Here is a 27,066-nt window from a genome sequence, read left to right as displayed (position 1 = left end):
CCTGCAGAGCCTGCTGGGGTCACAGGTCCCACTGGGCCCCCAGCCACCTGCCTCCCAGACCAGCAGGGACGGGGCTGGGCTGATGCGCAGCACAGGGGGGCACTCACCCCTCCGGCCATGAGCAGCTTGTAGCGGAACTCGGTGGTGGGGTTGTTGAAGGTGAGCTTCTCGCAGCGCAGGTGGTTCACGGGTGGGTTGCCCTCCGGGTTCAGGAACAGGTCGTAGGTGAAGCAGACCTTCCGGGGCTCCTCCTGCGACCAGGAAAACAAGCAAGCTGGCTCAGGGTCAGAGGGCGGCCCTTGCAGTGCCTGTCCCCAGATATCAGCGTGGCCAGCAGTGTCCCTGCAGGTCCACGGGTGGCATTCCTGTCCAGGGCCTGCAAGGCACCTGCAGCCCCACAGCTGCCACTGCCAAAAGGGGAAACTGAGGATCCCAGACAAGCGGCCAAGACCCAACCCCAACGTCTGAAGTCCCTGACACGGAGTCCCCTGCCACACACAGACACACAACAGGACAGGACCTGGAGTGGCCGTAGGCACCGTATCACAAGGCCCAACGCACCCAGCTCGGGGCAGGCACAGGGTGAGTTTGTGGAAGAGGGAATGAGGATTTCCTAAGCGGTGGCTGGCATGAAGAACAGGCAGGGAGCCAGCATTATGGCACAGCAGGTTAAGTTCCCACCTGCAATATCGGCGTCCTATTTGTGCAGCCCGAGTGCACACAAGCTTAAGAAAGCCTGAAGACAGCCCGGCCCGTGCGCACATTACCCGGACACACACACGTCCGGCTCCACAGTAGGAGCCTCCACGGGGGCAGGGCCTGGGGTTACAGCAGGAAGGGACAGCCAATGGGGTGTCCTTCCTCTTAGGGGCCTGGTGAGCACGGGCAGGCACATGTCATGAAGCTAAGCCAAAGCCTGGGAGGCATGCACCCACAATGTCCTGCCTGGGCCCGGGTCCCCAGCCTGGCTTCTGAGTCCACCCTGTGTCCTGGAGGGTAAGGGGTGGGGCAGGCCACCCATGTGGGGGCCTGGGGGGATTCCTGACTCGCAGCTTTAGCCTGGGGTTGCTGTACGCACCAGGGGAGTGAGCCAGTGGATGGAAGACCTCTTTCTCTCCTCTCTGTAGCTGACTTTCAAATTAAAATACATCTTCAAACAGAGAAATCGGCCAGCCCACATGGGCACGGGCATCTGGCTGCAGCCCTGAGGGACACAGCTTTGCCCGGCACTCCGTCCTCCATCCCTCTGCAGGACACACCCTGAACTGCAAACCCACAGCCATCTCTGCTCCACATCCCTCTGCCATGGGAGGGGGTTCATTCATTCCACAGCCCGAGGACCCCTCACCTGTACCTGCATGCCGCCCCCCCACTGGCCAAACAGGCAGAATGAGCTGGGGGCTGGGCTCTCCGGGCCTGAGGGAAGCTGCCTCGTCCCTGTTTGGAGGGTGGGCGGAGCAGCACACCTGAGGGAAGGGGTCGGCCTCCACACCAGGCTGTGTCCAGTGGAGGCGGTGGGCCAGGCCTAGGCCTCAGAATTGCCCAGAGCATGTGGGGCAGGCCTCATTCCACCTCCAAGCAAACATGGAGAAGGGGACGGGGGCAGGTCCACCCCCGTGGACACAACAGGACGGCACTGCCACACGCTACATCCCCTGGGTCATCTGCCCCATCACCACCACGGACATGGGCGTGCTCTCGGGTATCCACCAACAGGGACAGGCCGCACACAAGGAGGGCGAAAGGCGCAGGGCGGGCACGGGGCTTCAGGGCAACCTGGAAGACAGACCCCTGAGTCATGATGTGTAGCTCGGACCTCCATGCTTGAGGCTGACTGCGACAAACAAGCTTGTGCGTTCTCTGAGGGGCCCTGGGACCCCTGAGGAGGGACGGGGGTGGGGGCGGCTGTGGGCACATAGGCGGAGGTGGGGCTTCCCAGCTTCCTCCTCCCCTGCAGCCCGCAGGGGCGCTAGGGCTCTCGCTCAGGGCTCGGCTCGGCTGGGGGAGCTCTTGCTCCGTCTCCCTGCCTCATGGGGACCTCCAGTCTCAGCGCGTGGCCGGCTCTCCTGGCGTGTGGCAGCTGGGCTCCAGCCTGCTGTAGCCCAGTCCCAAGTGGCCTGGCGCACAGAGAGCCCGCTGACCCTCCGGGGCACTCGCAGCAAGCAGCCCGACCCAGTGAGAGCTCAGGATGGCCCAGGTGGCTGTGCTGCCGTGGGCCCTCCCACCAGGCTCCTGGTTGAGCCCCAGACAGGGCGCTTCCCGTCTGGGTGGAAACCCTGAGTCTTGGAGAGACACAGTCCTGCCCCGACTCCCAGAGGGAAGCAGGATGGGAGTAGGGCGAGGCAGTGGTTGTGGGCCGGGCAGAGACCTCCCCTGCAGCGCCAACACCCCGAGACTAGCTTCAGAAGAAACTGTGAGCCTGAGGAGGCCACAGGCCCCTGGGACCCCGGCCTGGGAGTGTGGTGCCCAGAGAGGCAGACTCCAGCCCCTTGGCACACAAGGACCACGCCACAAGCAACCCAGGCCACAGGCGCCCACGCCAAGCCAGGGGCTGTTCCTCCTCAGCAGCCCAGATGTGGCGGAACTGGTCCAGTGGGTGCTGGTGCCCAAGCCGCTGCCACGCTCCAGCCTCAGGCCTGGCTTTGTGCCAGGCTGGGGCATTCCTGCCCGCACCCCTCAGGTGAAAGGTCGTGAAGGCTTCTAGCTCCCTGCTGTGTGCCTGGCAAGGCAGTGGACGATGGCCCAAACACTTGGGCCCTTGCAACCTGCATGGGAGACCAAAATGGCATTCCAGGCTCCTGGCCTCCGCCGGCCCCTGCCCACAACAGCCATGCTGCAGCCAGGCGGAAGGCAGGAGCCTGCAGCTCTGTCCTGGTTTCCCACGTTGAGTCGCAGGAACCCAAGGACTTGAGCCGTCACCTGCAGCTTCCCGGGGATGCACGCTAGGAGGAAGTGATTAGAAGTGGAGCTAAGGCTTGTCCCCAGGCGCGCCAACATACGGGAGGCGGCCATCAGGAACAGAGGGATGGGCGAGCTGGAGTGGGGGCAGGGGACAGGGGTTGGGGTGCTGCCCTCCTCTGCCTCGGGTCTTCCATGTAAGGGCATGCTCGCAGCTCTCACATCTACACAGATTCTAACATTCACAAACCTACAATGAACACACACGTTCATATGCTGGCTTTCACACTCACTCATACACCTCACCACACCCACCCACTTACTCTCACACACACATATTTTGGGGTACACCTAGGTCCGCAGCGTGACTCCCTCCAAGAAGGGGCTGAGTTCTGTCCTGTGCAAACACACTCACAAAGGCACAGGGGTGGGTGCCAGGTGCACGGGGTGGAGCGCTGCGTGGGGCAGGAGAGGCCTTACACCCCACGGCCGAGGGTCTGGGCTGCATTCCCAGAGCAAATGGAGGAGGAGGGCGGGGCGGCCCCTGACTTCCTGCCCATCACTGCAGCCATCTCTGGGAGAGGCCACTGCCTTCGTGGCACACGGAGCCAACACACACCAACACGCACCAGCCTCCGTGGCAAGGGAAGGGAGCACCCCTGTTTGCTCTATCAAAGGCTGTCTGATCCCACAGTTCCTGCCAGGCAGAGCCCAGGAATGACCCAGGCATGAGTGGCAGGCACAGGCCACCCCCACTCACAGGGGGCACTGTGCCACCTACTGCAGGGCACATGTCGTTATCACCCAATCGTCTTTCCAGGAACATCTCAAGGAAGCTGGCAGCAAAGCCACGGGGTGCAGCAGGGGCACCTGGTGCCCAGGCAGTACCTTCCAGGGCGTAGGAGGGTGCAGCGAGCGCACCAGGTACCCAGGCAGTGTCTCCAGTCCTTCTCTTGGGGGCCCAGGCAGCACAGAGGAGTGAGGACCACTGCTCGGGGCAGACAGCCACTTCTGGGCCCCCAGGGACACTGACTCGGTGCTTTGGCTCACCCCAGCCCCCATCCACCTGGCTGCAGACCCTAGCCTCTTGGGGAACAGTACGTCTTAGGTCCCATGCGGCAGGATAGAAAGAAGCTCCTGGCTCCTGGCTTTGGATTGGCTCGCCTCTGGCTGTTGTGGCCACTTGGAGAGTGAATCATCGGACGGAAGATCTTCCTCTCTGTATATCTCACTTTCCAATAAAAAATAAGTAAATCTTAAAAAGAGAGAGAGAGAGAGAAAGAAAAAAAGGAAAGAAGGAAGGAACGTAGGTCTGGTCTCCAACCCCTGCCTTGCCCCTCCTGGTCTGGAGCTTCTAGAACCCCGTGGTGAGGGCAGGGTAGGAGTCTTTGGTTACGGTGTCAGACCTCAGACCTGGCTTCTCACACGGTAGCCTATAAGGTTGTGGAAATCCAACATGACAAAATCATTTCTTTGTATGTCCACAGCTGTCTGCAGAGAAATGCTACGGTTGTGTGTGGGGAAAGCCCACACATGGGCAGTCAGGAATGCCATGGGAAGAAAACAATTGGTGTTTCCTGGCGGAAGGGCCTCCCCTTCACGGCTGACACGCCCTCGGCTGTACAGCACGCACGGCTTGCCCAGGCCAGGCAGCCACTGCAGGAGCCCCAGGCCCACGGCTCCCGCGGCACACGAAGGCCTCCTCGTGTCCTCACCAAAGCGGGAAGAGCAGCGGCAGGTGCTGTGGCGCGGCGCACTAGGCCACCTGGGACACCCGGACCTCGCAGAGTGCCCGCTCCAGTCCTGGCTACTTTTCTTCCAACATCACTCCCTGCTGACGTGCTGGGAGACAGCAGTCAGTGTCCCAGAAGCTGAAGGTTTCTGGCCCTGAAAACGAGACCCAGACGAAGCTCCTGACCTCAGCCAGGCCCAGGCCCAGCGCCAGCTGCCATGGGCACTTGGGGAGTGACCCTGATGGAGCTCCTGACCTCAGCCAGGCCCAGCCCCAGCTGCAGCGGGTACTTGGGGGTGACCCAGCGAATGGAAGTTTTGTCCCTGTCAAACAGAGGAAGACTGTAGGGGAGAAACCCAACCTGTTTTTCAGAATGGGCAAGAACTACAGCCCAAGACCAACACAGGCAAAGGATCTATCCAGAAAATTCTCCCAAGAACAAACAGTCACCACGCACGAGATGCTGAGCAGCTAAATCCGGAGAGAAATGCAATCAAGACGCCCAGAGATGCCATGCCCCCACCACCAGGAAGAGCAGGCCGGGTCTCTGGGGTCCCCCGCGCACTGCGGTGGTGGGGGAGGTGCAAGGTGGGCGCCCCTGTGCCAGCTAGGTGGACTCAGCAAGTGGACTGTAAAGCCACCATGTGGCCTGGCAATGCCCCCTCTAAGCGCCCAAGAGGGGACAGCAGTGACCCAAACAAGCACGCAAACACACTGTGCCCTATCTCAGAGGCCAGCAGCTGGAAAACCACTGTCCGTGTGTCCGGAAATGGCAGATCCTCCTCCTTCCGCCTCACTCCCAAGCTGCTACCAGTCCTGCCAGCCACGCCCCGCGGCAGGATATGGGAGCTGCCCGCTGCAGATGGGCACAGCTGCCGCCCACCCGCTCGCTTGCTTCTCGCCCGACTCCAGCCCTGAGCAGGCCCGTCTGGTCTTTATAAAACTTTGTACTCCGACAATGCTGGCAGAACACCAGCCATGAAACTGCACCACTTTCCTCACTGGATGTAAGCACAGCCCACCAGCCATCCACGACGGCCCCTCGGCAGGTCAGGCGTCAGCCGGGTCAGTGACAGGTGGCCGTCGACACAGCACTGCTGCTACCCGCCCCACTGGACCACTCGGCCCCACAGTTCCTGCTCGCAGCGGGCAGTGACCGTCTTCCTCCAGGCTGGTGTGAAGGAAACGAGGCAGGTGCCCGCGGGGATGAGCGGGGGCTCCCCTCTCTTGGCCCCTAGAGCTCTGGGGGTAAAGGCAGCTACAGCGGCTGGTGCAGAGCCAGCTGAGGGCAAGCAGCCAGCCACGCTGGTAGAGAGAGAGGGCGCAACAGCTCTCCGAACTGGTCCCCTTCGTCAAGTGCCTGCAGCAGCCAGGGCTGGGGCAGGTCAAAGCTAGGAGCCCGGAACTCCACCCAAGTCTCCCAACTTCCTGACCCATCTGCTGCTTCCCAGGGTGTACGCCGACCGGAAGCAAGGGAGCTCCAGCAGGACAGCAGCCCTGTGGGGGGAGCCTGGCTGAGGCTGAGCACAGAACCACTGTCCTTTTCTAGGACAGAAAGATCGTATCTGCAGGTTGACTCCCGGAATGCCTGTCACAGCCAGGATGGGGCAGGGCCAAGGCTGGAAGCTGGAAAAACAATGCCGGTCTCCCACGTGCGAGACAGCCACTCAACAGTGCAGGAGCCACTGCCACTGGCTCCCAGGGCGTGCGGCAGCTGGTGGCTGGAGTCGGAAGCCAGAGCTGGGAGGCCAGTCCAGCGCATGGGACTCCTCTCTCCCCTGCAGGCAATCTGCAGGTCAGCAGGGATGCCGTGGCCAGGAGGAAGGGTACCCATCCCTGCACCTGCCACAGGGACCCCGTGGGGCAGTGCAGGCGCCCTGTGTGTGCTCCCTGCCTGGGGACCCTGTGTGTGTGTGTTCCCTTCTCTGGGTGTGCTCCGTGCCCAGGGGATCCTGTTGGACAGTGCAGGAGCCCTGTGTGTGCTCCCTGCAGACGCTGCAGGGCAGTGGAGAAGCCCTGTGTGTGCTCCCTGCCTGGGGACCCTGTGGGGCAGTGGAGGAACCCTGGGTATGCTCTCTGCCCAAGGGACGCCGTGGGGCGGTGAAGGAACCCTGGGTGTGCTCTCTGCCCAGGGGACCCCGGGGGTGGGGCTGTGCAGGAGCCCAGGCAGCCTGAGCAGGAGGGGAGGTGTGGACATGAGGGCCAGGCCGGATCAGCCCACACAGGCTCCCTCAGGGCCCTGAGAGCTCTGATAGGCCTTGGTTTCAGTGTGCACCTAAGCCAGCCCAGGGGTGTTGCATGTGCGCACTGCAGCCCCAGCCCGCCCACCACCACCTGCAGATTGCCAGCGCCCAGTGCTGTGGAACACTTTCCCAGTGGACTCGCATGGCCCTGCTAGACGCAGCTGCTGGCCTCCTGTTCCACATGCTCCCTGGAGGCTGCGTGGAGCCACCTGAACACCTGCCCCGGACCTTATCCCACGGGGTCCCTCAGAGGCATGCCTGTCCCCACCCCACACACCTCACAAGAAGCCAGGTCTCCCACACACAGGGAGACCCAGTACCACAAAGCTGACTGGATCACACCGGATGACATGCACTCACTTCCCAGGGAGGGGGTGATGGCCTCTGACTGTCGGCCTGGGGTCCCGAGGGCCGGCTGCATGGCAGAAACCACCTCAGTGAGCAGGGCACACCTTCCTGAAAACCATGACAAGGTACATACAGCCTGAGCCTGCACACACCACCGCTGGCCCCTTGGGGGCGCCCATGAGACAGGTTGCTGGGTTTTCCACTCCATTATTAGAACAAAAGAACGCTTAGCAACTACTGACGGAGGAAAATCAGACACCCTCAAACGTAAATGTCCCCCAATCCCAATGGCCCTCATTAACATTTCTGACGTGCATGGGGGCCCTTCAAAGAGGCTGTGGCAGCTTGGAGGCACAGGCCTCCAGTCAGAAGGCGGTGCTCAGAAAGGGTTTCCAACGGGTTCACACACAGGCTATGTGCACAGAGCAAACACACTCACCCCGTGACTCCGTGTGCACACCTGCCTCTACCAGCACCACTCAGCCCCCCTCACACTCGGCAGACACAGCTGGCCGAGGAGGATGCTCTGGGGGCCCGGGCCATCCCGGAGCCTGCCCACGCCGCGAGGCGCTGCTGCCACACTGCTCAGGCCCCCAGCGCCAGCCCTCTCCCACGGGCGCCTACCTTGTTCCTGAAGTGCACCTCGATGGGCATGATGAAGCCGGCATAGCCCGACTCCTCCACCTTGTACGGGGGCTCCTTGCACACTGCGAGGAAAGGGAAATCCATCGTCAGCTTCCTGGCCACTTCGAGGTCTGCCCGGCCGCCGGCACCACGTGGCCCGTCCCCTCCACTGCCTCTGCCAGCAGCCCTGGGTCCGCCAGGCACCGCGGCATGCCTGAAAGCCACCCAAGCCGCACCACCTCAAAGTAGCAGGCACGAAGCGGGGGCCAGGCCTGGATGCTGGGCCCCGGGCTCATATCAGACAGGAAGAGCAGTAGCAAGCTGGAGAGCCCAGTCCTGTAAGGCCACTGTCAGAGAGGGAGGAGCAAAGCCCTGCCCCCACCCCCCCACGCTCAGTAGAGGCCACGACCCCCCACCGGGGACAGGAAAGACCCTGCCTGCCCTGACCGACACATACGGGGCCCATGGTTAATGTATGAGTCCCAGGGGTGCTGGGACAGGACACAGCCGGGGCCGGCTGCAGGCTACAGTTCTCCAAGAGCGGAACTCCTCCATCGCATCACCCCTGCTGCCCCTCACCAGCCCCGGGCAGCCCTGCCCTGTCCATCCCCGTGAGGACGTGAGGCCATGTCCCATTTGTTTGGGGCTGGCTTCCTCCACCTGCCAGAGCTGCAGCTGGCATCTGTTCCTCAGGGCAACCAGGGCTTGCTGGCAAAAGTCACGGAGCAAGACGTTTTCAATTAAAACCCTAAGGTTTTCTTACAAGCCCAAAGCAGAAGTCAATGGTGTGACATGAGGTTTTAAGCTGCAGCTACCATGCTGGCATTCTAGACAGGCTCTGGTTCAAGTCCTGGCTGCTCCACTTCCAAACCAGCTCCCTGCTAACGCACCAGTGCAAGCAGTGGGGGATGGGCCAAATCCTGAAGCCCCTGAGCCTGCATGGGGCAGGATGGAGCTCCTGGCCTGGCCTGGCCCCAGCCACTGTGGTCAGCTGGGAGATGAACCGGCAGGTGGGTGACCTCTTCCTTTCTGTGGCACTCTGCCTTTCAAATAAATAAACAGGGTCCAGCATGGTAGCCTAGTGACTAGGCACGCGGCGGGATCATATGGGTGCTGGTTCTAATCCTGCTGGTCCTGCTTCCCATCCTGCCTGTGGCCTGGGAAAGCAGTGGAGGACGTCCCAAAGCCTTGGGACCCTGCACCCGCATGGGAGACCTGGAAGAAATTCCAGGCGCCTGGTTTTGGATCGGTGCAGCTCTGGCCGTTGCAGCCGCTTGGGAAGTGAATCAACAAACAGAAGATCTTCTTCTCTGTCTCTCCTCTCTGTATACCTTTCCAATAAAAATAAACCTTAAAAAATAAATAAATCTTTAAGCAAACAGAAACAAAAACTCAAATGTCACCCTGGCACACCCTAACCACCCAAACTAACTTAGCAATCAAAGGTCGCTGCAATGCCCAACCCCCTCCAAGACCAACCTTGAGGCTGGAGCCATGGGGGATCAGCTGGCCTGGGCCTCAGAACCAACCCAGAGGCTGGAGCTGTGGGGGAGGAGCCAGCCTGGGCTCCCAGCACTGGCCCAAGCCTATGAGTCCCTCCACACTCACTCTCCTCCACACGACCTGGTCCCCACCTTTCCTCAGAACCCAGCTCAGCTGCCACTGCCCCAGCCAGCACAGCCCAGTGCCTCTCTGCCACAGGCATCTGGAGGTTGGAGGCCACCAGTGTCTCCAGCTGCCTCCGCTCCCAGCAACCAAAGCAGTGACCGTGCCTTGTCCTTCGTCCCCCACACCGCTGTTGGCCTCTGACAGTGACAGGGCCCAGAACAACAGGCCAGAGGAACCAGCCCCAGCCGTGGCCCTGGTGCTGTGCCCAGCACCCAGCGATCCTTGGCTTGGCCAGACAGAACATGTCAGAATTTAACTGTGCCCCAGGACCAACTGCAGCCCCTCCGCAGGGCCCAAGAGGCACCTTGTTACCTCCAGCCTTGAGCCCCAGGGTCCAGACACACTGTGTCCCACCCAGGCCCACAGCTCAGAGCCCCACCTTCACCCCCATACTCCGGCACCTTCACCGCCCCACGGTAGCACCTGAACCTCGTCCAGCTCGCCCCCTATACTCTGTGGCACCTCAGCTCCAGAGCCAAAGCTCCATGAGCATCGTTTGACCCCGCTGAGCGGGCCCAGGCCACGTCTCTATCAGGTGGTGGCCCAGGGCAGTCCCAATCCCCTGGACGGGGCCACTCTGCAACCACAGTTCCCCCAAGTCCATCTCAGCGCCTAGGAAGGGGAGAGATGGCACAGAGAGGAACGGCGGGCTCGTCTCCTGGCATGCCCCGCTTCCCTGGAAGGCACAGGCCAGCAGGGGGGCCCGGGGCATCCACAGACCCCACCTCCACGCCGCATTTCCTCCAGCCAGGCCTCAGCACTCAACTTCCAGACCCTCTGCTTCAGCCAGGACAGCTGCCTCCCCAGAGTTCCAGGTGGGTTTCCACCTCACCGTCCCCCCCAACCCTGTTCTGGGCTTGTCATTCTCTGCAGAGACCTCTAACACAGCCAGCCGAGCCTGCACAATGCCCCTCTCCTCGTGGTGACCAAGAGCAGTAACAGTTGGCTCTGGGGAGGGTGGAGCTCCCAGTGCAACAGGGACAGCCTCAGGCACCAGGGGGAGGAGAGCGACAGCCAGCAAGCTGCAGGCAGGTGGCTGTGGTCATGGCTGAGGACAGGCCGGACAGCACTGGGGCCTGCAGACCATGGCCTGGGCAGGATGTAGGGACACGGCCCGGCAGGGAGCTGGAGGCGGGTGGCGGTGCTCTGATGTGGACTCTGGAGCACCCTAGCCAGACCTGCAACTGCAGCCAGCAGCGAATGGCCTGGAAACACGGCCCTCCGTGTTCAAAGGGGATATGCTCAGTACACGAATTCTCTCAGTGAAGCAAAGACTTAAAAACGAAGTCAGGGGCGGGTGTTTGGCCTCAGAGTTAGGACACCACGTGGGCCACCCATGGCTCACATCAGAGCACTTGGTCCCAGCTCTGGGTCATGGTCCAGCTCCCTGCTGGCAGGCACCCTGGCAGGCAGTGGGGCACAGGCCAAGGACTCGGGTTGCTGGCACCCATGTGGGAGTTCTGGGTGCAGTCCCACGTTCCCAGCCACAGCCTGGCCCAGATCCAGGCTGGAGAGTAGCTGGGAAGTGTGTGTGTGTGAGAGAGAGAGAGAGAGAGAAAGGAAGGAGAAAGAGAGAGGCGGGGAGAGAAAGTGTGTGTGCATGCGTGTGTGACCCCATGGATGGGACGCTAGGCGTCCCAGGAGCATTCCCCGAGAGACTGAGCGGGGGGCAGAGGGATGCCCTCCTTGTTGAGGAGCCTGCAAAGGGAGCCCCCTGAATCCACCTGCCTGGGTCCTCCAGAGCCCCAACAGGGAATCCCTCCCAGGCAAAGGGCTCAGGGGAACAAGCGGAGACCACCAGACAGCAGGACAAAGAGGAGCAAAGCAAGCTTGCGCTACTGCCACCAGGGCCAAGGAGCTTCCTCCGAGGAGCCGCCGGAGCAGCAGGAGGGCAGCAACACGCACACGGGCCAGGGACTCCTCCGTACCTTCAGTCACCAGGCTCTGGGGACACCCGAGGTCCTTCCACAGCAGAGCCCTCTGCGCCCTCCTACTTGTGCTGAGGTGAGGAACCAGAGAAGAGCCTGCCTGTGTTGAACACTGACTGCTGCAATGTAAACTCTTTAAGTGCTGATGTAGTAGCACAGTGTGTGAAACTGTCGCCTGAAAAGGCTAACATCCCATAAGGGCACCAGTTCAAGTCCCAGTTGCTCCGCTTCCCTTCCAGCTCCCTGCATGGCGCCTGGCAAAGCAGAGGGGGTGGCCCAAGTCCCTGAGCCCTTGCACCTGCATGGGAGACCCAGAGGAAGCTCCTGGCTCCTGGCTACAGATCAATCTCGCCCCAGCTGTTGTATCTACTTGGGGAGTAAATCGGTAGATAAAGATCTTTGCCTCTCCCTCTCTCTGTAAACTTAGGATTTCAAATACGGAAATATTTTTTCAATGTACAGTGGTTTCAAACTACAGATGCAGAAGTGGCAAATAAAGGGGCTGACTGTGTGATTTTAAAATTCAGTAGAAAGACTAGAAAATTAAGTCAAAGAAATCACTCAAAAGGTCAGGGGTCAGGTTCAAGCCCCAGTTGCTCCACCTCCCATTCAGCTCCCTGCTCGTGTAGCTGGGAGAGAATGTTCCAAGGGCCGGCGTCCCTGCGCCCACGCGGGAGCCCTGGACGGAGCTGCTGGCTCGGCCGTCCCAGTTCTGGCCACTGCGGTCAGCTGGCGGTGAACGAGCAGAAAGAGAATTTTTTTGTCTCACCCCCTCTCTGTAACTCCATCGTTCAAATAGCTAAAATTCTGGACCTAAACAGCTAAACCAAGGTACGACGTGGAGACATGATCCAGCCGGCGGCTCCCGTTCCCGACGGCACCTAGTGGGTGCCGGGCCCTGCCCCGATGTCCCACGTGCCACCTCACCAACACCCACGACTGTGCGAGACACGCGCGGTTACTCCCAGCTCCGACAGAAAGCCTGGGCTGCAGAGAAGGTGGCACAAGAGCCGAGGCCCACCCTGTGGTGCAGGATGCGACGCTGCTGCCCGCTTCCTGTAAGGGTAATGGATGTGCACAGGTTCAAGTCCCGGCTGCTCTGTCTCTGATCCAGCTGTCTGCTAAATAACCCAACTGGGAGAGCAGCGGCGGACAGCCCAGGTCCTGAGGCCCCTGCCGCCTACAGGGTTACCTGGACGGAGCTCCTGGTTCATGGCTTCAGTGTGACCCAGCCTTGTTTTGTCATATTTTTATGGGAAAGGTAGATCAGATTTACAGAGTGAAGGAGAGATACAGAAAGATCTTCCATCCACTGGTTAACTTCCCAAATGGCTGTTAAGGCTGGAGCTGTGCCCATCTAAAGCCAGGAGCCAGGAGCCTCCTCCAGGTCACCCATGCGGGTGCAAGGCTTTGGGCCGTCCTCAACTGCTTGCCCAGGCCACAGGCAGGGAGCTGGATGGGAAGTGGAGCTGCCGGGATTAGAACTGGCGCCCATATGGGATCCTGGGTGTGTCAGGGGGAGATTCAGGCACTGAGCTATTGATTGTGCCACACCCCCAGGTTTGGTTTTTCTGCTCATTTGGGCAGTAAACTGGTGGATGGAAGCGCTTTCTCTGTCTTTTAAATAAATAAATAATTTTTTAAAGATTTATTTTTATTGCAAAGTCAGATATACAGAGGGGAGGAGAGACAGAGAGGAAGATCTTCCGTCCACTGATTCACAACCCAGGTGACAACAAGGGCTAGAGTTGAGCTATTTTGAAGCTAAGAGCCAGGAGCTTCTTCCGGGTCTCCCACGCGGGTGCAGGGTCCCAAGGCTTTGGGCCGTCCTCCACTGCTTTCCCAGGCCACAGGCAGGGAGCTGGATGGGAAGTGGGGCTGCCAGGATTAGAACCGGAGCTCATATGGGATCCCGGCACGTGCAAGGCAATGACTTTAGCCGCTAGGCTATGGTGCTGGGCCCAAATATATAAATCTTGGGGAAAAAAAAATCCCAAATGTTCTGGAAGAAGACAGGGAGCTAAGGAGGCAACGCCCTCGAGGCTCTTGGTGAGAGTTCAGCTCAAACCAGCCAGACCTCACTCACTTGGGAGACGCTGACGACAGCCTCGCCGAGCTGAGCATGCCGGCATCCACGCGGGTGACACACCTTCCTCAGGAAAAATTCTGCACTAATTAATCTCCTGGGTGATCACCTGACAAATTGCCCTGCCAAGGGGAGGAAATAAACCAAGACTAAGAGGAATAAATAAAGCCCTTTAGGACAACGGCTACGAAAAGGCCCCGGGTGGTGACGGCGAGGGAGCTGGCCCCAGGGGCCCGGGCAGCAGCGGCAGGTGCCTGCCACCACACGGGACTCCGGGATTCGGTTCCGGGTTTCTGGCTAACCCCGTTCACAGCAGGCACGGGTGTGCGAGGTGAGCCTAGAGAATGGGGGTGCTCTGTCTGCCCCTCTGCTCCTCAACATATTTTAAATACAAAGCAGCAGGCACTCCACATTACACCAAATGAGCACAACCACTGGGAGGAAGGTGGGGGAGGAGAGAAGGAAAGGCGGCAGGAGGACGAGAAAGGAGAGAAGCAAACAGGTTTTCCACATCCGAGGCCCGCCCATGCGGGAAGCAAATGATTCGAAATGCGACCCGGGGCCTTCTGCTTTAGCTGCAGGAGGGGCCCTGGGACCTCAGGGGTGGCCTGCGACCCCGGCACCTCCACCACCTTCCCCAGCTCAAGTACGGCTCGCAGGGTGTGGACCGTCCAAAGGCAGACGGAGACAGGAAAGTCATCCACTTGCTCATTCATTCATCGAATCCCCAGGAAACACTTCCTGGTCACAGCAAACATCGCAGCACATCAGCCTCCAGGCAGGCCAGGGGACACGTGGGAGCCGAACAAACTCCACGTTAGGGCAGGGATGAGGAGGAAAAGACCACAGAAAAGTTAGGTCGGTGGTTAGAAGTCAGAGCCGGTGGCCAGAGGACCCCTAGCGAGGAGGGCACGTGGGCTGGCCTCGTCACTCCACGTCACAGGGACAAGCAATGCCACAGCAGACAGGGGCACCTGCAACTCGGAGCAGCCGCTGGGAGGAGAGGGCGATCCGGGATAAACCCTGCCCCTTCCATGGTGGGAAAATTAATAAACATGCAAAATTACATCTGGGACACACACACACGAAATAGGAAGTAAATTAGTTGCTGCTAGCAACATGCTCCAGCAAAGCCCAGAAACGGCGCGAGAAGCCCCGGCCGATGCGCAGGGCCAAGCCTCGGCTCTTTGAAAAGCTGCAGTGGCTGACTGCTGCTCTGAGGGACACCTGCTCCCCAGGCCCCCACGCACTGCTTTGACTGGCTACAATGTGTGCAGAGTTGAAGTAGCGGATAACTTTTCAAGTGGGCTACACGTGGCTTCTTTGATACAATGTGTGTACATTTGAAGTGAAGGACACACACTCTCGGATCTTCTTAGCTACAATGTGAGCACATTTGATGTGAAAGGTCTTTCTGAACCACAGGCGGGGGAGGGCTTCCTCCATTTGTTACAATGTGTATCACTTCCCAGGCTGGCTCCAGTGAGCCCGTCCCCCAGCTCCTGGAGCACACCCAGGCAACAAGCCAGGCGCAGCCGGCAGCCCAAGGGAGCCGCAAGCGCCCACAGGTGGACACTGGGAGATGCCGAGTCGCAGCCCTCCCGTGGAGCCCTTTCTCAGGGGGCCTCGGCCTTTGGACACAAAGTGTGCCACTCGCCTGCGCCCTGGAGCAGGCAACCGGGCTGCTAAGCTACGCGCCTGTAGTGACAGCACTGCAGCCTGCTCCCAGTCACTGCCGGGCCACCTGCTCCGGGACAGTGCGGAGGAAGACGAAGCTGACCACACCGACAGCGAGCGAAAGCATTGGCGGGGCCAAAGCCACCGCTCTGCACACAGCAGGCACCAGGAGCAGGGCACCTGTGGCTTCCCCTCGGCCACCTGTTCCCACAGCAGGACAGCCCCCCGCCACACACACACAGATGTACTACAGTGCAGCCGTTGGACCTAGCAAGCAAGCCACGCACGACCCATACCACCCACCCCGCAGCAGGTACCCCGGAATGAGGTCCCAGTTCCCAGCTGGGCCCTCTCCCACAGCCACTGGAAGCACCTGGGGAGTGAGCCAGCAGGTTAGAGTGCTGTCTCTCAAACAAATGAAAGCTTCAAGAAGGTCCCCACCCTGGCAGCAGTGGAGGTCCTGCCCGGGCCACACCTGGTGAACCCGGCCTGTCCCCACCTGCACAAGGGCTACTGGGGTGAGTGTGAGAAGTGATGCTTTCGGGATGGGGGCAGGCGGGCCACGGTAATCTGCACCATGGCTCCTCGCCCGTGGGCCTAAAGGGGAAGTGGAGGGGAGAGGTGGGAGGGGGCCCCGCACCCCACCCGGGAGGCAAAAGGGGTCACCAGCCCAGCAGCAGTCTCTCCCTCTCCCTTCATCCATCCTTAACACGCCCACCCAGGAAATACCTGACGGCCTAGGACTCAGGGACACGGCCCGGGCCCCATGAGGAACAGATATGACCACCGCCCCACTCTGCCTCCGCCTACCAGAGCTGTCCCAGGGTCTCTGCTACAGGAAGTGGCCTCTGGCTCCATACTGCGCCCTCCAGCAAGCCCAGGGTGCATCCTCACCACCACCCACCACAGGTCAGGTGAAGAGGTGGGTGACACCCCAAAGGAGGCGCTCCGGGTGCTGGCAGCGGGTGGCAGCTGGGGTGACCCCCTCCCCAGGTCAGCGCCAGCCTGGGGAGGCCATGCGGGGCGGGCCGGGCCACTCACCACGCTTGGGCTTTGGGAAGCTGTCGTGCAGCCGGAAGATCACCTTCTCCACAAAGTGCTGGATTTCGCACTGCTCGGGGCCACGCACAAACACCATCCAGTCGTGGGTGAACCCCTCTGTAGTGGGCTTCTTGCGCAACTGGGCACGGTGTCCCAGCTCCAACTTGACCTGGACAGTGCACTGGAGGGACAAAGGGGACAGCGATGGAGTCAGTATCATGGCCAACCACCCCGATTTCCCATGTGGGTCACCTGTCCTGCTGGGCTTCCAGGCCGGGGTGCTGTCAGGGCACTGGCGCCGAGCCGAGTGTTGCCGCAGCCAGCCCAGGCACGGCCACCTGTGCCACCCCACCCGCTCTGCTCTGCTCACACTGCCTCCTTGGCAGTTCCTGATACCACAGCACTGTCCCCATGCCCTCCCTGACCAATCAAGCAGCCCCTACACCTTCAGCACACTCCAGTCCAGGCATCTTTCTCTACACAAAGCCCTGAGCTGGCTGCCGCCCACAGGGGATGCTGCCCTGCCTGCTCCTGGGATCCCCGCCGAGGTTTGGGGCTCCCAACAGCACGGGTAGGTGAGGGCTGTTCAAGGCCTCCCTGGCCACGCCTTCATCCTCTCCTTGCACATTCTGGGCGGAACAGAGGCCCTTCCGGGCTCCCCTAGGGTGGCCGTGGGGAGACAGTCAGCAGCTGGCGATGGGCTCCAGGGGACTCTGAGAGAGATTGCAGTTCAGGTGATCCCACGGCAGGCCACGTCAGAAAAAAAACCACCAGACCCCTAACAGACACAAACTTGTATCACGCATGGGAGTGCCCCACACCACCGCAGGGCCAGGCGCACCTACTTCTCCTGCCCATGGGGGAACAGGAGCCAGCCGCTGGGAGAGTGGCACCTTCCAGGAAAGCTGCCTGGACTGCACTCCACTAGCACACCCCGGCACCCAACACTCCCACCCGCACGGCCAAGGACCCCACTTCTCAACACCTGCCCCTACGTCCAGACCAATGTGGGAGGAGCAGGCTCGCTGTCCACAAAGACACGCACAACTGCACCACAAGCATATTGCGGGGGAGCACCGCACATGCACAACACCTGACGCCCACTTCGTCCCCGATGCGGGCACAGCAGCAAAGCCACCCCCAGTGTTTCCTACTGTCTGCTCGGGGCCGCTGCCTCACCAACGCCACCGCTGCCTTCCTGCCATTTCTGACCACGCTAAGGGGAACGGGGACACCACCATGACAAGCAGGGCCCCCTTGGCCCGTGACTCCAGTACACTGAACTCGTTTCTCTAGGAAGCGCCAGGCTAAACTGCAGACGAGCGCAGCAGCCCACAGCCCCGCCGATTCCTCCAAGGCACTGGGCCCGCCGCCTGCCTGGGGTCTACTACCAGCCACACCAGGGGGCCCAGTTCAGGGAGTCTCCTTCCCTTTGTCTTTTAGGGACCTACTCCCTGGCCACTTGCTCCCCAGCAACTGGCTGCCAGCCTTCTGACTGGATGGCTGGAGGGGCCCAGGGGGCTCCACAGGCCTTCTGGGAACAGTTCAACTAGGGCAGAGGGTCTCTACAGGGACACGGCCCTCCCTCCAGGCCACTTGGCCCCAACAGGTTAGGGTTTTTAGCCCTGCAAACCCAACAAATGCCTCACCCGAGGGCATGGGTCTCTCCCCCACCTGAGGGCGCTGGCTGGAGCTGGAAGACACCTGCTCAGTGCAGCTCCCCAGGCTTCCCAGGAGCCCCGCCCCAGCCTGGGTCCCAGAAGGCAGCTCTTTAACAGCCAGTTTCTCTCTAGCAGTTCCCCAGGGCTTCCTGTTGGGAACTCCTGGGCCACAGTGGCTCTTCCCATTGAGAATCTGTGTGTCACCCGCCCGGTAACCTGCGATCCAGGGGCTGCTCTGCCTCCCAGGGGGCGGGGACAAGCCACAGTAGGCTTTGCCTTCTGCAGCTGTGGGATGTAAGGTCCCACCTGACATGTGAACGACCCTACCTCCTGAGCTCTCAAGGGTGGTAGCCACCGGCCGGGGCATGAAAGGACGGGGAGGGGCCGGCTGCATGGATCCAGAGCTCAGAGTTGCTGCTGGGCCCACACGGGGACAAAGCCAGGGGTCGCGTGCTCCCTGGCTTTGGCTGCCCTGGCTCCTCCGACCCACAGCACGGCAGAGACAACACAGGGGATGTTATTCCTCTTTGTGAATGCCAAGACGTGCAGACCACGTGGCCGTGCAATCACACCACCACCCTTGGCGTCCTGGGCCCCCTGGGGACAGACCTTCAGGAACCTGGGGGAAGGCATTTATGTGGGTCTCGAGGGCCAAGGGCAGGGTGTCTCCCCCAAGTTCTCCCAGGAACAGGGAGGGGGTAATCTGGGAGGACTTCCTGGAAGCAGACGACCCCAACCAAGGCATGTGCTGCCTGGTCAGGCTGCAGAGAGTGAACCGACACGTGGCCAAGTTGGCGGGAAAACCCCGTGCGAGGAATCCTGACAGGCTGGTCGGACTGCAAGTGCTCTGTGACAGTGACTTCAACGCCACGAAGGTGCTGGCCGCAGCTGGACAAGCAACGGGGTGGGGGCAGGTGGGTCACCCCACGGGCAGTGCACTGGGTAAACTCTGACTTTCCCTAAGCAGACCTCAACCCATCTCGGGCCTTCCCAGCTGGCGTTTGGACATGGGGCAAGGGGATACAGTTAGAAACCCACCCCCTCGGCAGGTGCATCCTAACACGCTGCTCTCCCACCCAAACCCGCCAGCATCTTCACATGAGGCTAGTGACAAGACCAAGCTAGCTGGCCGATCCAATCACCCCCACACTGGCCCCCAGAGCAGGTGCCAGGCCAACCTTTGGGAAGAGGAACTCCAGGTCCTGCTGGGACAGGGCTGCCCAGGGGGCCAGCTGCCTCCCCGCTCCCTGGACCCCCAGTGCCTGACTCACCCCTCCTGGGTCTGCACCACATTCACAGAGGTTCCATCCTAGTCCCTCCTACCCACTCGGAGCCGTGGAGACCAACGGCGCTGCTGGCAGGCACAGCCCCTAGGTAATCACCCGGCTCCATCCCCCAGTCCAACACACAGACCCACAGACCCACACAGGGAGAACACGGACAGCCCGGGGTGAGGGACCAAGCAGGTGCTCAGGGTTGGGGGGTTGGAGCTCTGAGAACTTGATGACGCCCTCACGGGGAGCCTTGGGGCCCAGGGCACAACGGGGAATCCCACCTGGTGGGTGGGGCCACAGGTTCTGGACAAAGACAAGGGCAGTAGTGAGATGTGAACCCCGAGCTGGGGTCATCGTCTCCAGGGGCCTCCTAAGTCCCCTGTAAACCCGGCTGGAAGAGGTGCACCAGAATGCAGGTTCACACACACACCAGACCCCCGCTCTGAGGACCAGGTATACACCAAAGACTTCTGCGGGGTCCAAGGCCAGCGCTGCCCCATGGCCACCACGGTTACAAGGGGCCCGCGTCACCTGTGCTGCCCTGTCGCAGAGGTAGCTGGGCCACCCAAGAAACCAACCCACCCACCGCACCATCCCAGGCAGCTCGGACATGAGCTAGCCCCTCTCTGCCGTAGTGTGCCACCTCTTCCCACCGACACACCCACCAGCCACCTCGATGCATCACAGCAGGACAGACACCCTGTCATCTAAGGACCCTGGAGACGAGCTGGTTAGACCCTCCCGGGGGTGGGCAGGGACATTTCACCACACAGTGGTGACAGTATGCTCCAATTCCTGGCTCCCCGTGGGAATCCACGGGGCAGTTCCCAGCTCTCGCAGGACAAAAACCAGAAATGCCAGAGCCAAAAGGGAAACCCCAGCGAGTGGGCGCCCGAAACACAAGTCGTGTGCCTGGATGACCTCGTGCTGCCCCAAGACCACACAGCACATCCATGGGCTGGCGCCAGCAGCCACAGACACCCCAACACCTAGCACTGCCATGGCTCCTGGCCCATGCCCCTGCCAGCCAAGGGGCACGGGGAGGAGCAGAGGCAGCAAGGGGCTGGGGCGGCAGGAGGAAGGGGCCGGGTGTGGGTACCAGAGCCCCAGCAGGAGGGCCCAGGGAGGTGGGGAACCCACACACACACAATTCGAGCCCTGCAGACAGGCTCTGGGATGCCAGGGTGGGATAGTGAGGCCTCCATGACACCTGGTGCTGAGTTCCAGTGGTGGATTGGGGTGCCATGGGAGCCTACAGTAGGACTGGGGGGCGGGAAGTGAGAGCGGGGGAAGCGCCAGACTGCACAGGAAGATTGAGAATGAGGTGGGGGATACCCCAGGGCCCCGCAGCAGAGAATGGACAGCCCACCTTGGCGAGGGAGGTGGGGAGCCAAGGACTGTGGCGTTCCAGGGAGAAAATGGACCCTGGTCTTACTGGGAGAGACCCTGAGAGTGAAGGAGGCAGCCCTTGGGTGTGGTGGGGCTGCCCTGATGGAGAGAGGGGCCGGCGGGGCGGTGATGGGGAGCAAGGGGAAATCTGAGTGACCACAGCAGTAGGAGAGGCAGTGGGATGGGGGTTGAAGTTGGGGGCACCTGAGTGGGTGGGTGTGAGAAGGGGGACTGCCTCTTATGGGACCTTAGGAAGGGGCTGGGGCTACCATGGCTTCTAAGGAGGAAAGGGTGGGGGTGCAGCAGGCTGGGGGCTTCAGGGTAGTTGGGGAGAGGACTCAGACAGGGAAAGTGGTACAGGCTCAGGAAGGGGACGATCCCCCTTCAGCTACCCGGAGGGGGAGGAAGAGGTCTAGAGGGAAGGGGGTTCCGGGTCCCACTCTGGAAGTGGGGTTGGAGGAGCGGCCCCAGAGGTGAGGGGTGCTCCACCCCGGACTTGGAGTCCCACATGGGGATGGAGGGACCCCAGCCCAGTCTCAAGGTCCCACATAGGGATCACGGGGGATGGAGGGGCTTCCCAGAGGTGAGGGGTGTCCCAGCCCAGCCTTGGGGTCCCACACGGGGATCGGGGATGATGGAGGGGCCTGCAGGAGGTGAGGAGTGCCCCAGTCCAGTCTCGGGGTCCCACAGGGTGATGGAGGTGCCTCCCAGAGGTGAGGGGTGCCCCGGCCCAGCCTCGGGGTCCCACATGGGGATCGGAGGTGATAGAGGAACCTGGGGGAGGTGAGGGTTGCCCCAGTCCATTATCAAGGTCCCACATGGGGATCATGGGGGATGGAGGGGGCTCCCGGAGGTGAGGGGTGCCCCGGCCCAGCCTCGGGGTCCCACAGGGTGATGAAGGGACCTCCCGGAGGTGAGGGATGCCCCGGCCCAGCCTCGGGGTCCCACAGGGTGATGGAGGGACCTGGGGGAGGTGAGGGATGCCCCGGCCCAGCCTCGGGCTCCCACAGGGCGATGGAGGGACCTGGGGGAGGTGAGGGATGCCCCGGCCCAGCCTCGGGGTCCCACATGGGGATCAGAGGTGATGGAGGGGCCTTCCGGAGGTGAGGGATGCCCCGGCCCAGCCTCGGGGTCCCACATGGGGATCAGAGGTGATGGAGGGGCCTTCCGGAGGTGAGGGATGTCCCGGCCCAGCCTCGGGGTCCCACAGGGTGATGGAGGGACCTGGGGGAGGTGAGGGGTGCCCCGGCCCAGCCTCGGGCTCCCACAGGGTGATGGAGGGACCTGGGGGAGGTGAGGGGTGCCCCGGCCCAGCCTCGGGCTCCCACAGGGCGATGGAGGGGCCTCCCGGAGGTGAGGGGTGCCCCGGCCCAGCCTCGGGCTCCCACAGGGGCATGTGCGGAGCAGGGAGGGCGTCGCGGGGTCCGTCCCGGCCCCGGGGGTCTCCCTCAGGGCGAAGCAGCGGGGCAGCAGGCCGTGCCTCACCTGATTGTCCATGGCTGGCGCCCCGCCCCGCCCCCGGGCCCGCGTCGCTCGCTCCGCCGCCGCCGCCGCCGCTCAGCGCCGTCCCACCGCCCTCATTGTCTGCCCGGCGCCGCTCGCCGCTCGCCGCCTGCCCGCCCGCCCGCCAGGCCCCCGCGGAAGCGGAAACGCCCGCCAGCCCCGGGCGCGCGCGCACACGCACACACGCACACACACACGCACACGCACACGCACACACACACACGGCCGCCGCTCGGCTTCCCCCGCCCGCCCCAGGAGCAGCAGCAGCAGCAGCAGCAGCAGCCGCCGCCGCCGACGACGACTCGGGGCTCCGCCGCCCCGACCGACGGCCGCCGCAGCCAATCGCACGCGCGGGCGACCGCCTTCGGGGCGGGACTTCCTCCTCGGCGGGGGACCTGCCGGGCCGCGCGCCGAGCGACGGACGGTTTGGCCAATCGGCAGCCGAGGCTGGAGTGCGGAGGGCGGGAGCAGGCCAGGGAGGGAGGCGCGAGGTGTGCGCCGCACGTGCAGGGGGGCGGGGCGGGGCCGCGCCTGCGTGGAGAGGGTCCCACCCACCCCCGCCTCCCCGAGGCTCCGCCGTCGTTACGGGTTCGAATCCTGGAGCGGGAAGGCGGGCCCTTGCGCGGGCCCTTCCCCCTCCCCCACCTCTCCCGCCTTCCCCACTTTTCCCGATCCTCCTCCACTCAGCTTGCTGCGTCGTGGCAGGAGGATGGCGACTGGCATTCTGCTACTTCGCATCGGTGTTGGCAACCCTGGAGGGTGGCAGGGCTGGTGGGCTGCTCCCCAACACACACACACACTCACACACACACACTCCCTGGACCATCCCAAATTTGAACTCTTTCTGTATCAAATGCCCAAGACACTCTCCCCTCTCTCTTCCCTCTCTCTTCCCCTCCCCTAGCTCATACCCTCTCATCTTCACTCTCTCTCTGTTGGAATAAAGCTTGGTTTTGTTTTGAAGATCTATTTATTTTCATTGGAAAGGCAGATTGACAGTGAGAAGGAGAGACAGAAAGATCTTCCACCCGCTGGATCACTCCCCAAGTGCCTGCAATGGTTGGAGTTGAGCCAATCTAAAGCCAGGAGCCAGGAGCCTCTTCCGGGTCTCCCACGCAGGTGCAGGGTCCCAAGCCACTGGACCGTCCTCCACTGCTTTCCCAGGCCACAGGCAGGGAGCTGGATGGGAAGTGGAGCAGCCGGGACACACAAGTTGACGACCATGTGGGATCCCGGCACTTGCAAGGCAGAGGATTAGCCAGCTGAACCATCACGCTGGGTGCTAGGGTCTGGTCTGTTACTAAATATTGGGCTTCCTTTATCTAAGATTCTTTACAGTTCAGCTTTTGAGTTTTGTCCCCAACTGATGGAACGTTTGTGAGTACAAAGTGACACAAGTCCAGGCTGGGACCCAAGACTAAATGCATAAAAAGTTTTCAGACTCCTTGTACACATAGCTCGGAAATTGTTCACTATTTAAAAAAAAAAAATTAGGAACGAGGGACACACGACAGAGTCTATAATGAGGGACGCATGTGTCCTAACTCGTACCTTAACCCTGAGGCCAAATGCCCACTCCCAACTTGGGCACTATCCCTTCCCTCCACCCCAGAACTGCCTGGCTGAATCCCGAACCCCTTCTCCTCCAAGGCTTTGTCCCCTGGGCACCCGCCCACTTATACCTAGGCAGACCTTGCTGTTGCATCCTACGTGGGTCTTGCACGCCAGGCTTCCTCAAGCTGTTGTAGCTGTATCTATGTGCACAGCACTTATCACTCCCTACTTAGAAAGTTTGTTGCCTACTTCCACTTGTCAGCCTGCTAATGCATACACAGTAGCTTATCAACTTCCTCCCCTATCTCCATTAGACACTTCCGAATATATACATAGTTACCAATTCGGTTCCTTGTCTCTTTCTCCCGGCCAATACCGCAATTCCATCTTCATTTTGGGGAGATTTATTTATTTGAGACAGTGACAGACAGAAACAAACACACATCTTCCATCTGCTCGCTCACTCCCCAAGCGGCCACCACAACCAGGACGGACCCAGGTTGAAGCCAGGAGGAGCCAGGCGCTTCACCCAGGTCTCCCACCTGGGTACAGGGACCCAAGCACTTACACCATGCTCCACTGCTTCCCCAAGTGCATGAACAGGGAGCTGAATGAGAAGAGGAGCAGCCGGGATTTGAACCGGCAGCCATATGAGATGCTGGTGCTACCGGTGGCAGCTTAGCTTGCGAGCCACAGCGCTGAACCCCGCCCCCCTCCAAATAAAGGTCTTTATCTGTCTTTTTCACTCTTCTAGCCTAAACACACCTAAACACAATGCCTGGCACAGAGTAGGCACTCTAGAAATATTTGGGCATGAAAGTTGAAATCATAATTAGTCCAATAGCTAGGTTGATTCCTTTTATGTGTTTTCTTCAGTCCGTCTTCCACTGTCCAGGAATGAGGACATGGCTCAGCGTCACGCATCTAAAACCCCTCTCTCATACCGGTAGTCTACTGAACAGCTCCAGGGCTCAGAGCCTAGAGGCAGGCGACTGTGGGTGCCCGGCTTCCTAACCACATGAGGACGTGTGGATCTCCTGAAAAGCCTTCAAAGTCTGCTTGTACTCAAGCCCTCCCTCCAACAAAGCTGGGTTTCTATTTTTCTGCACAATGGGACAGGAACAACCCTCCCTCCCTTGTTAAAATCTCACGTGAGAATTGCAGCCTCGCGCCTGGACTGAGAATTTCCAAGCTCCACCTGGTACAGCTCCTGGTTTGTAGCGTGGATCTGTCTGGTTTCCACTTCCCTTTCATCTGATTCCTTTCTGTAAGGAGTTATAAGAAGACAGGGAGGGAGCCATGTTTCAGCGTGCCTGGTAAGATGGGCACAGCTGGGCAGCATTCCTGGGGCGTGCTATCTCAGTGTTACAAATGCCCAAGTGGGGATGGAGGGGCAGCAGCACAAGTGGCCACAAAGTAACTTTTCTGTCCGGCTTGAGACTCTGCTGTGTTGGCTCTCTACCACCCTCTACTGGTCTACCCCACCTGGAGGATGACACCAGCAGCCCTCAGCTACAAGGAAGAATTTTGGACACACCCCTTAGAATACTCACTCCTTCTGCCTTCAGCTCGCTCTACCTCCAAGTTTGCTGCTTCCCAGCATGCACGTGCACATAGCCACCCACTGCGCCACTGCATGGGACCAAGCCGGAGTGCCGCAGCTGCCACCCGGGAGAGACCTTTCTCCTACTCCTCTCAGCTTAACTTCAAACCTGGACAGATCTCAAAGGTCGAAGGTCAGACAGAGGCCTTTCACCATTGTCCTATAGGCCGTGGAGAATCACCAACTTTATTTGTTACAGATAATTTTATTGGAAACGCAGAGTTACAAAGAGGAAGGAGCAAGAGGGGGAGCTCTTTTATCTGCCTGTTCCTTCAAATAGCTGCAACAGGGCCCGGCATGGTAGCCTAGTGCCTAAAGTCCTCACCTTGCACGTGCTGGGATCCCACGTGGGCGCCGGTTCTAATCCCAGCAGCTCCACTTTCCATCCAGCTCCCTGCTTGTGGCCTGGGAAAGCAGTGAAGCACAGCCCAAAATCTTGGGACCCTGCACCCATGTGGGAGACCCAAAGCAGGTTCTTGGCTTCCGGTTTTAGATCAGTTCAGCTCCAGCCATTTCAGCCGTGGAAGGAAGATCTTCCTCTCTGTCTCTCCTCCTCTCTGTATATCTGACTTTCCAATAAAAATAATAATAATAAAAATAGCTGCAACAGCCAGGAGGGCTGGAGAAAGCTGAAGGCAGGAGCCAGGAACTCCAGCTGGGTCCCCCTTGTGGGTGGCAGGGTCCTATGCACTTGGGCCATCACCTGCTGCCCTCCCAGGTGCCTTTAGCAGGGAGCTGGCTCGGAAGTAGAGCAGCCGGGATGTGAACTGGAGATCCCCCAGACTACAGCTTAACCCACTGTGGTCACAACACCAGCCCCACGATGGGTCCAGGTGCCAACCGCAAGTGCAGGTGAGCAAGGGATTGAAGCATCAGAACTCTCCTTCTCTTCACAACACTGCCCGTCCCTTCTCATTCTGGTAATGGCTCCTCATGGGAGGGTGCGCCCCGACACTGACTCTTCCAATAGCAGCAACCCAGGAAGCCCAAAGTGACAGCTGAGTCCCAGTGACTGGACTTCTAGGAGGAATTCAGCGTCCTCATTGGCCAGCTCTCCTCCACTCCCACCACCCTCTCCTTCTAGCCAATCACAGGGAAGTCAGTGGCCAGCACAGGCCAATCCCAGCATGGGTTTTACCTGAGACTTGCCTGCGAGTGAGTTGGCCTCTCTGAGCCACATCTGCCCTGACATTATCTTGTGGCTCTGAAGCAATGCACAGCAGGGGGCTAGATCGTCTGCCCAGATACCCACCAGTTATAGACAACGCCATTCCGTCTTTCCAGAATGGTCTGTACCCAGGTTCTTGCCAAGGTTGGCTCTCTCTCGTCACCAAGGAGTCTGTCGGGAAGCATACCCCTCCCTGGCCTCCCGTCTGGCAGGGCTGCTCACGCCCACACGCCAACACCATTGGGGAGAACATCACCACGCCACGCGTCAAGGTCTGCTCCTGTACCCTTTTCTTTGGCTCACGCCTGTCACCTTCCCTACGCAAGACCTGGCACGTCTGTGTTTTTGCAAACACTTATGTCAGACATGATGGAGGAACTCAATACACACGCCCCCACTCACACACATCTGTTGAAGGGCGAAAATGGACACGTACGAGGATGACTGAATGGTCTGGATGGATACATGAACAGAATAATGGACGGATGGATGTGTGGTTGGGAGGGTGGGTGGATGGATGATGGATGGGTAGATGACTGTGTGTGTGTGTGTGTGTGTGTGTGTGTAGGTGGGTGGGTGCACGGATGGGTGGATGAATAAATGATTTGCTCATTGAGAGATGCAGGGATGGATAACTAGTTCAAAACATGGATGCATGGATGGCTTAGT

At 60.6% G+C, this 27,066-nt stretch overlaps 1 protein-coding gene across 3 annotated transcripts in view; it reads right to left on the bottom strand.

Annotated features, from left to right (window-relative positions):
• The window catches only part of MLLT1 (MLLT1 super elongation complex subunit), a 31,477-nt gene extending 9,155 nt beyond the window's left edge, over positions 1-22,322 (bottom strand). The window contains exons 1-4 of one of the 3 annotated variants that reach the window (XM_058657937.1): positions 22,055-22,322; positions 16,246-16,426; positions 7,846-7,928; positions 108-251 (exon numbers count right to left, since the gene is read on the bottom strand). In XM_058657937.1, coding sequence (XP_058513920.1) covers positions 108-251; positions 7,846-7,928; positions 16,246-16,426; positions 22,055-22,066 — 420 coding nt within the window. In that variant the 5' untranslated portion in view covers positions 22,067-22,322. Of the gene's footprint in view, positions 1-107; positions 252-7,845; positions 7,929-16,245; positions 16,427-19,422; positions 19,460-22,054 lie in introns of those variants that run through there. The other 2 variants (XM_058657935.1, XM_058657936.1) reach the window with 2 other exon arrangements.
• Between the last annotated feature and the right edge of the window lie 4,744 nt (positions 22,323-27,066).

The sequence above is a fragment of the Ochotona princeps genome, chromosome 33, assembly GCF_030435755.1.
Source record: "Ochotona princeps isolate mOchPri1 chromosome 33, mOchPri1.hap1, whole genome shotgun sequence".
In the NCBI taxonomy this organism is placed as follows: domain Eukaryota; kingdom Metazoa; phylum Chordata; class Mammalia; order Lagomorpha; family Ochotonidae; genus Ochotona; species Ochotona princeps.
This window is presented reverse-complemented; position numbering and strand designations above follow the sequence as displayed.